Here is a 16302-nt window from a genome sequence, read left to right as displayed (position 1 = left end):
CCAGCGCATCTACGTCGAGCGGAGCAAGGTAACGTAACGTTAACTATACACAACGCTAATGTAAATGTATGCTAATGATTGCTACTTGATATTAAGACTAGTAGTAGTTGTGCTGCTGGCTTGCCACGTTGCCAATATGACTATTAGTAACTGCATTCACGCTGCATTTTTTTGATGTGGCTTGCCGTTTTCTGTGAGAAATACAAAGCTCAACCTAACGTTAACCTAACGTTAGCAGCTAATTTAACAGCGTTGTGTGTGTGTGTGTGTGTGTGTGTGTGTGTGTGTGTGTGTGTGTGATCACACTAGCCTGTTGGTGTGTGAGAGAGAGAGAGTGAGTGTGTGTGTGTGTGTGAGAGAGAAAGAGTGTGTATGTGGAGAATGTACATTTACACACCCTAGACCGGTCGACTCTTCTCATGATGATTGCAAACAACTATTTAATTGGTGCATTTTAGGCTCCAATTATTACACCACCTGACCTGTTATCTTGCTATTCTGATATTTGTGTCAATAATAGGCAACAGGTCTAGGGTGTGTAAATGCGCATTCTCCAGTTTTGTTATGAACTTACCTAATAAATATCAATATTAATTATTATTTCACCTCTTTTTCAGCGGATCACAGCGTACAATGGACAGCTTTATAAGGACGGGTCCATCATGTTCAAGTGAACAAGCAGCTGAGTTCAGCAATAGCATTTTGAATATGATTGTGACAGACATGCGCCCTCTGTCCATGGTGGAAGATAAAGGATTCAGAAAGATGATTTCGAGTTTCAACCCGAACTACACACTTCCCTCAAGGACCTTCTTCACGAATAAGATAGAGAAAAAGTATGAGGAGGTCAAAGGCAAGTTGATCGAGAGGCTTAAGACGCCAAACATGATGGCACTCACTACTGACATTTGGACAAGTGTAGCGACAGAGGCCTATATGGGGGTGACGTGTCACTTTCTGAGAGAGGATTGGGAAATGGAGTCCCACTGCCTAAAGCTTCTGGCATACTCTTCGCGCCCAGCCAAGCGCATAGGGCGCACGGCGATTATGACGACATCGCACGGGGCGTGTCGGGGGGCGAGGCCTGAGCGCAGCGCGGCGCGTCCATGGAGATTTTTCTATCAGCGCGTCGGTTTTGCTGCCTGTGCCTGAGATCTCCGTGGTAGGCTATCAGCGGATATCTGTTGTGATTGAGTCCTCACCGTCGTAAAGTCGCCTTCAAAGCATGCTGTTCGATTATAACGAACTAGTTGTGTGGCTTAGCCTTCCCAAATGTGGAGGGGTCGTTTTTTATAATTTAATACATAGAATTGGGAACGTTACATTCAATTTCATTCAGACTGCCTGGAGCCTGGAGCTGCACACTGAGTATGTTCTGTTTTGGCCCGCGCAGAGTGCGCGCGCCCTCCTCTGAGCCCCGCCTCCAGCGCGTGCGCGAAGAGTATGCCAGAAGCTTTACAACCATGCCCCTTGAAGAGAGACACACGGGTGCACATATTGCAGAGTGGATTGAAGAGGTTATGTAGGCAGTGAAGGAGAGAGGAAGTGAAGTGGTGAAGGGTTAAAGGAAGTAGGCAGTGAAGGAGAGAGGAAGTGAAGTGGTGAAGGGTTAAAGGAAGTAGGCAGTGAAGGAGAGAGGAAGTGAAGTGGTGAAGGGTTAAAGGAAGTAGGCAGTGAAGGAGAGAGGAAGTGAAGTGGTGAAGGGTTAAAGGAAGTAGGCAGTGAAGGAGAGAGGAAGTGAAGTGGTGAAGGGCTAAAGGAAGTAGGCAGTGAAGGAGAGAGGAAGTGAAGTGGTGAAGGGTTAAAGGAAGTAGGCAGTGAAGGAGAGAGGAAGTGAAGTGGTGAAGGGCTAAAGGAAGTAGGCAGTGAAGGAGAGAGGAAGTGAAGTGGTGAAGGGTTAAAGGAAGTAGGCAGTGAAGGAGAGAGGAAGTGAAGTGGTGAAGGGCTAAAGGAAGTAGGCAGTGAAGGAGAGAGGAAGTGAAGTGGTGAAGGGTTAAAGGAAGTAGGCAGTGAAGGAGAGAGGAAGTGAAGTGGTGAAGGGCTAAAGGAAGTAGGCAGTGAAGGAGAGAGGAAGTGAAGTGGTGAAGGGTTAAAGGAAGTAGGCAGTGAAGGAGAGAGGAAGTGAAGTGGTGAAGGGCTAAAGGAAGTAGGCAGTGAAGGAGAGGAAGTGAAGTGGTGAAGGGTTAAAGGAAGTAGGCAGTGAAGGAGAGAGGAAGTGAAGTGGTGAAGGGCTAAAGGAAGTAGGCAGTGAAGGAGAGAGAGTGTTGTGAGGGACTTGGATTTATTTTTTTTCAATATTTTATATATAAAAAAATCAGGCCTCAAAGTCTTGGGACTTGACTTGGACTTGAGCTGAAGAAGACACTAGTTTAATACACACCAGTATGTGTAGAGACATTTATTTTTATTTATTTTATTTTTTAGGCACTGCTTAGCAAGGCAAGGCCCAGATTACGTCACCTCGCTCAATAATGACAGAAAAAAGAAAAAAAAGCACTGGTTGGGTTCATGTTAAAACTAAAGCAGTAAATATGTGCAATTACCTTGAGTTAATAAATACAGTTTTCTACAATTTAACTTGGTTGTGGTTTCCCCCTTTTTGCATGCAAGTTTGAAAGTGTTCCAATATAAACCACTAATGTGTGTACTCTTCCATTTTCCTTTGTTGTGAAGCTATCATACAGCGACCAGCGTGCTTGTGCACAGTTTACTGACATCACATTACAGGATTTCTGGGTCTTAAAGTTCAAATGTTTCAGTTATCTCCCGCTGCCATTTGGAAGCAGCAATGTGTGAAGTTGCCTCATGCAGCTGTAAGGTAAATGAACGATGTAAACTAGCTAGTAAGCCATTCATTCATATTATTTAACGGTTGCTGTACACTGGAAGAACTCAAACGTCAGGTTGAAAAGATGACACTGCCAGTTCTATGCAATTTAAAAATAAAAATGTTGTTTTTTCTAAGAAAGAAACTAATGTAGTTGTTTATTTGAAGAGATTTATCTTATTTTTTGGTGTATAGTTACGATAAGCCTTTGAAAACACAAAAAATGGTTCTTATCCGATTACTCGATTAATCGATGGATTATTCGGTAGAATACTCGATTACTAAAAGAATCGATAGTTGCAGCTCTAGCGGCCAATGGGAACTGTTAGTTCTGAATATATTATAGAAACAGACCGTTCTTGGGAAGCGACGAGATGAGGAAGTGAGAATATATTTTCGCCAAATTAATCCAGAATCATGTTTTATGGACCAGAGACACACGTTTTTAAGAGGTTACAGCTGCACGAATTGGGACCTTTAACATGTTGTCAGTCATCCTAAATCAAATCACTTAACTGTTGTCAGATGACTGCACAAAAAAAAAAAATCAGTGACAACACCCGCATTATAGCCTACATTATGGGTGCGTTCAGAAATAGCACTCGGAGTGCCCAGAGCGCACTCTGGCACGAACTGGACCGTTTGTAAATGGGAGCGCTGTTGTTATACAGCGTTCGGTTATTCAGAGCACTACACTCTCGGAGTGGCAGAGCAGTGCCGAGAGTGCGGAGTGACAGACGGAGATGGAGAGTGAGAGCGCCAAGAGATGATGAGACACATATATACTCTATCTTGTACACAACCTGTACACGATTGTACGTTACCACAGGCTAAACGATCATGGGACAGGTACTTTATATCATGTACATGTATGTACCAGACTATTATATTATGTAACCGACTAAAATTATGTTGACTGAATGACTGTGTGTGTGGCGTCTATAGTCTGTAGGCTTTCAGCGGTTAATTTCATTTAACACCAGCAACTCAGGGGGTACACAGAGCCTCTTATAGTCTGTTCCAATAACATAACGTGCCCAGAGCCTAGTCAGTCACAGCTAGCGACTACTATAGGCTACTTGCGCATGCGCGTTACTGCAGGAACTCAATTCATTATTTTATAGTATTGTGCTCAAGTATTATTAACCATAGTTGTGTCCTGGAAACTTTTTGCTGGCAGCACATACATGTAGCCTATAGTCCCATATTCATGATATTTCATGTGACATAAAATGTAATTGCATTGAAATGTAGTGTTTGTGTAGACCAGATTTCAACTCTCAGTTACACAATAAATTGGACAAATGCCAATTCACCCACTATCAATATTGTCTATTTCAAGCTATAACAAACACACTCGTCTTCTTCTGCGCTGCTGTCATAGCGCTCGCTATCACTTCCGGCCCCAGCAGCGCAGAAGAAGACGAGTGTTTGTCGCTGATTCATTTTGAGGAAATGACACCCGGGTTTCAGTGAGGGATTAAACATGTTTATTAGTGGCGCTATTGTTTCAACACCATGCGCGGAGGTTCACACAACCCTTTTCGCTCCGTAAGTACATTTGAAATTTCATTTGCGAAACTTTATCGAGTAGTTTGAAAGATTTAACAGACGGAGCGACCTGTGGTGGCTATTTCGGCGTTGTACTAATAAGGGACTGCGTAGCGTTAGCGGTTAGCAGTTCCGAAAGGGGCAATATGGCTGGTATCTAAAAAAAAACGTTCGTACAGAAAGAGCACGCTCTGCCTTTTTGAACAGCCGCACTCTTATTTTCGTGCAGAGCTCAGATTGGACTTCCGAACGCACCCTGTATTGTTGAAACATAACATATCAAGTGATCATCACAAAGTTGGGTGTGACAAAAGTTAGCTTAGAAAAATGGCCATATGGCGTTAGCACTATCCAGTAGTACAGGGTCAGTTAAATCAGTGGCATCCCAGAAGGAAGCTTACCTGCATTCGAAGTTAAAACAAAGATGAACATCAGAAGTCTTGCCACCTGCGACCTTAATTCAAACATTGCAGCGTATTTAACTTTAAGCTAAATCGCACAACCAGGAAATGCTAGCTGACTGATGGACTGTTGATCAATGGTTGGCGTAATAGCCTACAGCCAATAGCAGTGCCGGAACTAGCTCGGTGACAGCCAATAAGATGCTGTGACAGTTTGTCACCTAGGTGACAACAATAAGTCAACGCCCACGTTGACACCCACAACCCACACATATCCCCCCTGTACCAAAACACACCCAAAACTCTTTTTTTTTTCTTAACACACTTTTTTTCCAAACATATTCCATCCTTCATTATCCATCTTTTCTCCCCCATCTTTCATCCCCCACAATATCTCATGCCATGTACATTATTCTTTTCTTTACCAACAATTCCAAAACCACCACCATCCTCTTTTTTTTTTTTTTTTTTTTTTTAACTCAAAGTCCCCCAGTGTCCCATTACACACAGTCCTCACACTCACTGTAGTATCTCCACACGTCCTCCTCGTGTCCGGCCCAGTAGAAAAGTGCACTAACATTGCGGAGCATCCTCTCAGGCTCGTCATGTCCCGTACGGCCCCTGTGCGCCCACCGCACAACCAACCCCCGCAAGTATCTGGGCACAACCTTCTGCCTCCCCTTAAACCCGTGTCCTGTTCTCTCCAACAGCCCATCTTCATCCAGCCGCAGGTCAGAAAACATGTTCCACAGTCCTTTCGTGGCACCGGAAAACATGTGAGTCTCCTCCACGGGGGGCCGGCGTCCGGCCGCCACCCACGCAAGCACCGGACCGATCTCCGCATCCTCCGCCTTCCTGCGTTTCCACTCCCCCACGTCGACATCCATGATGGTCATGTCGTCGTCTTCCAGGTCCACATCTGCGCAGTCCCCCTCGCCTTGCACTCGCTCGTCCTCCCGTCCCCCTCCCCCAGGGGGCGGCGTGTTCAGGACAGCAGGGGGAACGCAACCGGCCTCGATCTCCACCTCGGCTTTCCGCACAGCAATCGTGGGGCCCGCAGTGCAGTTTCTGGCCAAGTGCTCAAGCGAACGGCACGTCCAGCAGAGTCTCAGCTGCCCGCCGCCTGCACGTCTCTCCTCTCCCGCTGTCCCCCGGGCCCCGACAGCCCCTCGACACTCTCTGGCCAGGTGTCCAATCGCACCGCATGCCCAGCAGGCTCCCTGCTGTCCATGTTGTTGTCCCGCGCACCTGGTCTGTTCTCCGGGACCGCTGCGACACCCTCTCGCCAAGTGCCCCGGTCTCCCACATGTCCAACACAGTCTCCCCTGCGGCTCCGCGTGGGGCCCGTGCTCAACTGTGACGCGGTATACAGTGATGTTATTGACGTTTGGTTGCTCCCCTGGAGCGGTGGGAGGGTGACCCATCTGGACTACTGGCCCCCCTGCGAATGTCAGTGTGCTCTTCCCTAGGTCTACTGTGCATTGATTTAGCGTCAAGTAGTCCTCCCCCAAGATACAGGGCCCCACCATCTCTACCACCCATACGGGAAAGTTCACTGTCTGTCCCCCTACAGTTATCATCACGGACCCCCTTCCCCTCATCGGCATCAACTCACCGGATACTTTCCTCAGCAGCTGGTCCGCTGGCTGCTCCAGAAGCGCTCCCTCTGGCATCATGTTGGAGTTCACCAGCGTTGCCGTACACCCCGTGTCCACCAGGGCGACACAGGGCTTCCCTTGCAGGTGGACCGGAACATGGCAGCCGTTCATCGTGTGCGGCCCGTTCTGCATGTTGACAGCGCCGGCGATGTCGTCTGCTTCGGGGGAAGGCGACGCCCCACCTCCCCGTCTGTACCGCTGGGCCCCCTCCAACGGTGACGTGGCCATAGGGAATATGACGTAGGGGGCCCGTCTCGCCCCTCTTAGACAGTTATTCTTATATCCAACTCTTGGCGGTTGTCACGCTCATAGCTAGCTGCTTCTCTCTAGGCGGTAACCGGAGACTGCCCCCGCATGCTCAGTCTCCCCCGGAAGTCTCCCACAAGCATAGTGTTCCCCCCATTAACACTCCCCCACATCTGTTCCTATCTGTAGTCGAGACACTTCCATTGCTCACCACTGTATGTGTAACACTGATTCGCTACAATATCAACATACATGGTGATACCAGCCACGTGAAGTGTCAATGTACTTGCAGGAAGTGTGGGATCCTGCGCAAGGGGACCATTAAAAATCAACCAGGCGAGTCATCAGTCACCTCTAACCTCGTCCAAATAGGCCAGAAACGGATCCCAGACATACATTTCTATCACCATATTCTAAAGTAAAGGTAAAGTCACAACGATTGTCACACACCTGAATGTGCGAAATTTGTTCTCCGCATTTGACCCATCCCCTGGGGGAGCGGTGAGCGGCAGCGTGCGCCGCGCTCGGGAATCACATGGTGATTTAACCCCCCAATTCCAACCCTCTATGTGTGACTCAGCTGTCTGTGTTTCATTTTCTTTCGTTTTCTTGGTTGTGAACTTCACCAACCTATGCTTTCGGACATTTTCTGTGTCTGGATAGTACACCAGATAAGCTGGACTGTTTTTATCGTAACCAATAAAAACGCCTTGCTCGCACCTAGAGTCTAGCTTCCCTTTCTCTTGCTTCTAAGCAAAACAATCTGATCCAAATTTCTAGAGTTTGGATATGTTGGGTTCCTTGCCCACGAACAGCTCGTATGGTGTTTTCTTTGTACGTCTGTTATAACACCTATTTCTCACGTAAGCTGCCGTCTGTATAGCATAGTTCCATAATTTGTCTGGTAACTCGCTTTCTATTAGTAAGCATCTGCTCATATCATAGAGAGTCCGCCAACCTCTCTCCGCTGTACCATTTTGGTGGGGAGAATAGGGTGCAGATGTCTCGTGTCGAATCCTATTCTTTGTTAGCAGTGTTTGGAAGTCTCGGATGGTAAATTCAGTGCCGCTATCTGAACGGATACACGTGACTTCTCCGTAGGACGTTCTTAGAACGTGCTAAGAACTTTTCAGTGGCTTGCACTGCTGCATCACTCTTGGACCTTAGAAAATATGTAAACATAGTACCAGAGTAATCGTCTGCTTATCGTTGGCTTATGCTCAAATGTTGACCAGTGTTTTAATGATCTAAGCTTTTCTGAGTTTTGTTCTCGTAAAGGTTTAGGTTTTTTACATGTAAATGCTAGAAGTTTACTACCTAAAATTGATCAGATAAAAGTGTGGGTGCACAGCTCTAACCCAGATGTGTTGGTTATTACAGAAACATGGTTAAAAAAGAATGTTCAGAATTCCGACATTAACATTGTGGGTTACAATGTCTATAGGCAGGATAGATCATCTAAAGCTGGTGGTGTGGCCATTTTCCTGAAAGAAAGTCTTCAGTGTTCTATTGCTACTAGTAAATCTGTCCCCAAGCAGTTCGATTTACTTGTGCTAAACATCAAGCTATCAAATACCTCTACACTGACAGTTTATTTTATTTTATTTAACCTTTATTTAACCAGGCATGTCTCATTGAGATTAAAATCTCTTTTACAAGAGAGACCTGGCCAAGAATGGCTGCAGCTACATAGTTTCAGACACAACAAATAGTAAAACTTACAACAAGACAACAAACAAGAAAACAAACAAGCTCGAGAGTGCAATACAGTACGGGTGCAGGAAAAAGTACATTTGAATCATCAATTAAAACATTTACAGTTAATAGAATCAAATTCCAGGGACTTTACAATGCCTTTAAATTTACTAAGGGTAACTAGGTCCCGTAGTTTAAGCCCATTCTGCAGGGTATTCCAAGAGGATGGTGCAGAAAACATAAAGGCCTTTTTGCCCATCTCCGTCCGAGTCATGAGCAAAACATCCTGAGACCGTAAGCCATAAGTACCGTGCTTTTGGGACAGAAAGACCGATAAATACTCAGGAAGTCTACCGAGAATGGCCTTATAAATAAAAACATACCAGTGACTAAGTCACAGAGCAGGCCAATTGACCATTGAGTACAATGTACAGTGATGAGTGAGGGCTCTACAAATTGTAATGAAACTCAAAGCACCATGATACACAGTATCCAACATATGAAGACAGTGAGCTGAGGCATTCATGTACAGCACGTCACCATAATCAAGAACAGGCAGAAATGTTGCTTCTACCAATCTCTGTCTGACAAAACACGATTTGTTCCTAAAATAAAAACCTAAGTTTAATTTCAACTTTTTCCCCATGCTGTATGCTTAAAGGCCCGTTCCGTCGGTTCTGGCAAGAAATAAATGTGCACAAAGTGTTTTTTATTGGCAATGAGTGAATGCGCCTTGACGTAACTTAAAAATGGCGACCAGGGGCGTTTCTCTCCGACCAGCCGTTCAGAAGATACATGGAAATACCGCCGTTTCGAAGGGGTGAGCATTTCCCGCCACAGCTAGAGGATGTGACGTCTGCGCGTTCACGAGCCTGCTGTTACATATAGGCATATGTTAGTAGCCCTGTGTTACAGGGACACCTAGTGGTGCCCTTTAATGGTACATGTTATACCCGGATGTTGTATGTGGGCATGCGCGGGGGAAACCGCAGTTTAATAAAAGCTATACTGAAACATGGCGTCAGAAGCGGGATTTCTGAATAAGAAAGACATAAATAAATAAAACATAGATACACTATGGCAAGCAACAGCATCCCAGCGCCCGAGGGTATGCGCATGTCGGGAGACTTGGCAAAGAACTGGGAGGTCTTCCGAGCAGAGTTTGAGGACTTTTTACTGGCTACCGGACTGAGTGAGAAGTCGAAGCTAATCCAGGCAGCCTCGCTGAGACGGCTAATGGGAAGTGAGTGCTGTCATGTTTACACGCACAGCCTCACGTTGACCGAGGATCAAAAGAAGGACCCAGCTGCTATTTTGAATGCGTTGGGGGATTACTTCAAGCCAGCGAAGAATGTGATCTACGAGAGATACAAGTTTGGATGTTGTAAACAAGAGACTGACGAGCCAATAGACCGTTTTCTGACAAGGCTAAAGGAGAGAGCATCGTCATGTGAGTACCGTGCGCTGAAAGACGAACTGATTCGAGACAGGCTCGTGTTTTGTGTTGCGAGTGAAGGCACCAGGAGGCGCTTACTACGTGAACAAGAGCTGACGTTACGAACAACGACGGAGATCTGACTGTCGGCTTGCTGAACTGACAGAGAAACACATGAGAGTCATTGAGACCCCGTTGGCGCAGGCAGACAGTGTAAATGCCATGGACAGACAAAGTGAGAGGCGCAGATTTCAAAGGAAAGCAGCGGAAAAAGAGCCACAGTGGAACTGCAAATACTGTGGGAACAGCCACACACGGGGCAGAGAGCAGTGTCCAGCCTACGGTAAGGCTTGCCGGATATGTGGCATATCAAATCACTTTGCCAAAGTATGCCAGGCTAGCAGCAAGTCTGACAAAATAAAAAAAGTGAATGTGCTTGAAGATGATGAACAAAAGGAAGAGGACTCAGATACTGATGAGAGACTGTTTCAAGTCACGGAATGTGTCAATATCGCAAAAGCCAAGCAGTGGTTTGTGAATCTATGTCTGAATAAGAAAAAGCAGCAGTGCCAGCTGGATACAGGCTCCACCTGTAATGTTATGGGCCACAAGATAAAAGAGAAGCTGTCACCCAGAACGGCGCTACGCCCGAGCACAGCCAGGTTGAACCTATACTCTGGGAAATTCATGACATCACTGGGGAAATTCCACACAGAATGTGTTATCCAGGGAGAAAAGCACAACCTCACGTTTGAAATAGTCAACACGGAGCAAAAGCCTCTTCTCGGGGGTGACACATGTGAGCGTCTGGGCCTTGTAACCTTCACAGTTCCGGAGGAACTGAATAAAGTTGATGCAAGTCAGTCTACGCCCCGTACGAAAGATCAGCTGCTGAAAGACTATCACGATGTCTTCAATGACCCAATCGAGTCGGTCCCGGGCGAGATACACTTCGAGCTGGATCCTGATGTAATGCCAGTACAGTGCGCGCCGAGGAATGTGCCGGTAGCGCTGAAAGCGAGAGTCAAGGAGGAGCTGGATAGACAAGGCTGGCAACATTGTGCCGGTGACTGAGCCAACAGCGTGGATAAGTAGCATGGTGACTGTTGCAAAGCCAGAGAAGATAATAATCTGTATCGACCCAAAGCCCCTCAACGCTGGAGGATGTGTTGTATAAGTTGCCCAAGGCCCGCCTGTTCACATTGGTGGACGCTCGCGATGCATTTCTACAGTGCAAGCTCGATGACGTGAGCAGCCGTCTGACAACCTTTTGGACACCGTGGGGTCGAATGAGATGGCTTAAGCTCCCTTTCGGAGTCTCAGTAGCGCCTGAGATCTATCAGGGCAAGCAGCATGAGCTGCTAACGGGCCTGGCTGGTATCGAACCGATCGCTGATGACATCCTGGTGGTCGGATGTGGCGATACAGATGCCGAAGCAGAACTGGACCATGACAACAACTTGAAAGCTCTCATGGAACGATGCAGGGCAGTGAGTGAGCGCAAGCTGCAATTCAAGCTCAAAGCTGTACACTTCCACGGCCACATACTCTCCTCGGAGGGACTGAGAATCGACCCAGAGAAAACACGAGCCGTGCTAGAAATGCCGACGCCCACGGATGTGAAAGCGGTGCAGCGCTTTATTGGGTTCGTGACGTACCTTGCAAAGTTCCTGCCGAAGCTCTCTGAGGTTTGTGAGCCGCTCCGCAGGCTCCTGGATAAGGACGTTATGTGGCACTGGCTGCCCAAACATGAGGATGCGGTGCGTGAGGTGAAGCGGATGGTCACCAGCACGCCCGTCCTCAAATACTATGACATCACAAAGCCCGTTACGGTCCAGAGCGACGCGAGCATGACTGGACTGGGGGGCTGCTTGTTGCAAGGGGGGCAGCCGGTGGCTTTTGCCTCGAGGGCACTGACGCAGACTGAGCAGAACTACGCTCAAATAGAGAAAGAGTGTTTGAGCATAGTCTTCACCTGCCAGAGATTCCACCAGTACCTATATGGCAGGGAGACTATCACCGCAGAAACTGACCACAAACCGCTAATCACAATCTTCAAAAAGCCTCTCCTGAGCGCACCGAAACGTCACCAGGGCATGTTGCTGCAGCTGCAATGTTACAATCTGGATGTCGTGTACAAGCCGGGGCCCGAGATGTATGTCAGCGATACCCTAAGCAGGGCCACGCCACCATGCCGCGGGTCAGACGCCCCAGCGTGCTGTGTGCGCCATGGACAGCACCCAGGCCGAATATGCACAGCTGGACCAGGCACAGCACCTCGATGTTACAGCTTTCAGGTTTCGCCAGATTGTGCAGCACACGGAAACAGATGATGTACTTCAGGAGCTGGCGTCTGTGGTCCTCAATGGCTGGCCAGACTTTAAGGAGGACACCCCGCTGGCGGTGCGGGAATACTGGCCCTTCAGAGATTAACTGAGTGTTTAAGACGGAGTGCTGTACAGGGGGCAGTGCGTTGTTATTCCAAGGGCCATGAGGTCTGAGCTGCTCAAATGCATACACGCTAGCCACATTGGTGGGGACGCATGTTACAGACGGGCCAGGGATACGCTTTTCTGGCCAAATATTAGGGATGTCAAAAATAATCGATTATAAGATGCATCGCGATGCAGACGTGCACGATTCTGCATCGATTCACAAATGTCAAAAATCGTTTTTTTTTGTTTGTTTTTTAATCAAATAAAATATAATGGAAGTACATGCAGTTGTTTATTTTAATTATGGATCATAATACAATGCAATTCCAAATGCACTTTTATTTTAAAAGTAGCCACACAGTGAGGAAAAAGAAAGTAAGAAAAAATAAATCATGTATTGCGGAAAAAAGTGATGCATCGATTTAAGATGCATCGAGATGCATCGATAATCGTAATCGAATCGAATCGTAGCCCTCTGCATCGTAATCGAATCGAATCATGAGGCCAGTGAAGATTCACAGCCCTACCAAATATGAGAGCAGAGATAAAGGACTTTGTGGCAAACTGCTCCGCGTGCAACGAGTATGCACGGGCCCAGCAGAAGGAATCTATGAATGATGTCGCATGACATACCTGTACGCCCATGGCAGGCAGTGAGCATGGATGGTTTTTCATATGCTGGCAAGGACTTTCTCATCATTGTAGACCAGTATTCAGACTTCTGGGAAATCGATCATCTGCCAGATCTGTCTGCTGAGACACTCATCACATCATCACATGCTGCAAAGCCCAGTTTGCGCGTTATGGACAGCCGGACAGAGTGGTCACAGACAATGGCCCGCAATTTGCTTGCGAACGGTTCAGGAAGTTTGCAACAAGTTGAGGATTTACCCATGTCACGTCCTCACCCCGACATCCTCAGTCAAACGGCAAGGCGGAATCGGCCGTTAAGATCGTCAAATCACTCTGCAAGCGGGTGAAGTTGGATGGCACAGATGCATGGATGGCCATCCTTCACTGGCGCAACACACCCACAGAGGGGTTAGACAGCAGCCCGGCCCAACGCTTAATGTCACGCAGGCTCAAAACGTCTCTGCCGGTCGCAGACAGTCTGCTTCTGCCACGTGTGGTGGACGGAGTGGCAGAGAAGTTGCGGTGGAAACGGCGGATTGTAAAATCATTCTATGACACGGCTGCCAGGGACCTTCCAGAGCTGAATGTGGGAGATCCCATAAGAATGAGGCCTCTCCCAGGTGATCGCACAGGGAGGTGGCGACTGGGCCAATGCCTCCAGAAAGTCGCTCCTCGCTCATTCATGGTGGATGTGGACGGCACACTTTACAGACGCAACCGGGTGGATCTGCGTGTTGCGGAGCGCTCAGCTCAAACACAACAGTTGGACACATGGCAGCCTGAGCGGAACAGCCCTGATCAGGCTCATGTCACTGGAGAGACAGCCCCGTACGAGACACAGATTGTCTCGGGTCAGGGTGAGATAAGCAACGACGAATGTCCTCGCACACCGAGGGCACCGGTGCAGGGCTTGATGCCGGGGGGTTCAGGTGCGGCAGGCCAAGGTGTCTACTCACGGAGTGGCCGCCTGTCTCGGCCACCACAACGACTGGACTTGTGACTTTAAAAAAAAAAAAAAAAAAAAGAAGAAGAAGAAGAGGGGGGTGGACTGTGATTGACTTGGACTGTTTGACTCTGGGACTGATATGCTGGACTGGACTTTGTTCGTGGTTAGAAACAGAAAAAAAAAGAAAAAAGAAAAAAGGAATGGTTGATGCAATGTTATTTGATGCAATGTTATTTGAAATTGTTATTCTCCAAGGTAAAATGTTGTTGGCACGTTAATAATGTTTTATGCACTGCACTGTAGTGAAAGGCCATAAGCATGTTATTCAAACGGCTAAAGAAAAGGAGATGTTACTTATAGGCATATGTTAGTAGCCTGTGTTACAGGGACACCTAGTGGTGCCCTTAAATGGTACATGTTATACCCGGATGTTGTATGTGGGCATGCGCGGGGGAAACCGTAGTTTAATAAAAGCTATACTGAAACAATAGGGACCCGCCCTCCATTCATATATCTCAGTGTATGGTTGCTTATTATATTAATTAAATCAATGTAATAAAATACACAAGATTTTTCTGTTCGCCGATCCAATTAAGAAAATATCAAGTCAGTGCATCTGTACATCACCTTTATTATATCCTATTATGCAATTCCACCTCACTACTACAAGAAACCATGTCATTAGTTCTTCAGCTGGATATCTTAATTGTGTTTCTCTGTCTACATACAGCTTGTATGCATGTAGCTTTGGCAAGTCTAAATGAGAGAAGAGAGTTTTTAGTGAGACAGAACAATTAAAGCACTAGGTCATTATAGTCCACAGTCACCTCCTTATTGTATAGTTTACATCAGAACCACTGAGCTATATTAAATCAGAACACAGTCTAGGGGCCCACATACACAATAACAAACTGACAGAATCAGCTTATTGACCAAGTATGTACACATACAAGGAATTTGACTGGTTTGCCTCACTCTCAATGTACTCGCACACACTCAAATTTGTACAGGCTAAAACAAAGGACAGGGGTACATTTAAAAATGTACATTACTATTTTATTTACATTATGTGCAGTATATATGCATAAATAAGCCACAGGATTGTAAACAAATAATCATACAGATTTATTATCAGATATTGCAGTTATTTACTTATAAAGAAAACATCGCATGGATGCAACTGGGACGTATCCTCAGTGATGTACCCTGGGGTCATAGGATGTTTCGGGTCTCGCAACATCATACACCCTCGCCCAGGTGACCCAGCCGGGGCTGGCCAAGCCCCAACTTACGTCCCAGTAGCTACCCACGGTCAGCCCTCTAGGAAGGGTTGAAGGTGGTCACGTGGTCAGGGCCACTCAATCCGCACTACTCTGCCGGGTCCGGGGGGGGGGGGGGGGGGCTCTGGTACGTAGAGGGACGGGGCTCTGTGGGTTGCCACCCGGCCGGGCTCCTCCCTTGTCTCACCAGGTCTAGGACCTGTGCGCTGCACCAGACTGTCGATCACACAATCAACAATGACACCAGTACACGCCATAACAGTAATCAACAATAACCTTAGATTATGCTGCTTTTGCCTGACAGGGCCAAGATAATTGCTTGTTTTTTTTCTCTTGAGCCCATGAATTCTCAATAGATAATATATACAGTATCAATGATATTATATGCCCATGAAATTGATGGGATAATGTGCTGATTGCAGATAAAAGTGCTGAGTGGATAATTTAGAAATGGCTTGTGGGACAAATGAAAACTTAGATCTGTTTTAGTGAATACAATAAGCATTCCTGTTTGAAATCGTCTGACAAGGTGGAGGTTCTAGCCATCCTCCCGATGGCTAGTCAAGTGATGGGGACTCAAGACAGGCACCTGGGGTTTGGATGAAATTGGCAGCAAGTTTTAGTTTTGCATTCTATTTTCAGGAGCATTGGCCTCCATAAATGAAAGACACATGCAAACCGAATAAAGAAACTTAAAATAATTCACACACATCTGCAATGCCAACATGATTTCTTATTTGGTGTAAGTTTGTTGTGAAACACCGACAGCTACAGCACACTGCATCTATTAATAGAGGGTAGGGGATGTAGCCTGGTAAACCAGCCGGTCACGTGAACTCACATTTCATTTCCGTTCTGCGGGCCGCACCTATGACAAAGGGCCCTGAAAATATGATATAAAATAAAATAAAAACTCTAAAAAGAGCCGTCCTGTGGCTCAACTTGCCCCAGGTTTGATCCCACTGTTTTTTTTTACCTCCTTTTTATGTAGCCTACCTCTGCACCTCTATTATCTGTCAATATTTCTTTTGCCACTGATCTGGTGGATTTTTCACCCTTGACATCAATGACTGCTCTCTCCATCCATTCAAGGGGTGGTGAGCCCAAGTTGGTTTTTCTCGTGGTTCTTGGCATGATAGCTTTTCTTTAATGTTTAACATAAACCAAGCCAGCTGTGTAAGACTACATTGAAATC

The 16302-nt window shown here is 46.7% G+C and overlaps 2 protein-coding genes across 2 annotated transcripts in view; one reads left to right on the top strand and one right to left on the bottom strand.

Moving 5' to 3' along the window:
* Window positions 1-4907, bottom strand: part of LOC310799235 (butyrophilin subfamily 1 member A1-like) — a 37110-nt gene extending 32203 nt beyond the window's left edge. The window contains exon 1 of the mRNA XM_083661808.1: window positions 4780-4907. Coding sequence (XP_083517934.1) covers window positions 4780-4846 — 67 coding nt within the window. The 5' untranslated portion in view covers window positions 4847-4907. The remainder of the gene's footprint in view (window positions 1-4779) is intronic.
* LOC310799406 (dedicator of cytokinesis protein 3-like) overlaps window positions 1-16302 on the top strand; it is a gene marked incomplete at both ends in the record, with an annotated part of 383185 nt that overhangs the window by 331266 nt on the left and 35617 nt on the right. The window lies entirely within an intron of this gene.

This window comes from Poromitra crassiceps (genome assembly GCF_964638095.1).
Source record: "Poromitra crassiceps genome assembly, chromosome: 27".
Classification (NCBI taxonomy): Eukaryota; Metazoa; Chordata; class Actinopteri; order Beryciformes; family Melamphaidae; genus Poromitra; species Poromitra crassiceps.
Note: the sequence above shows the minus strand (reverse complement) of the source record. Positions and strands in the feature narration are given on the sequence as shown.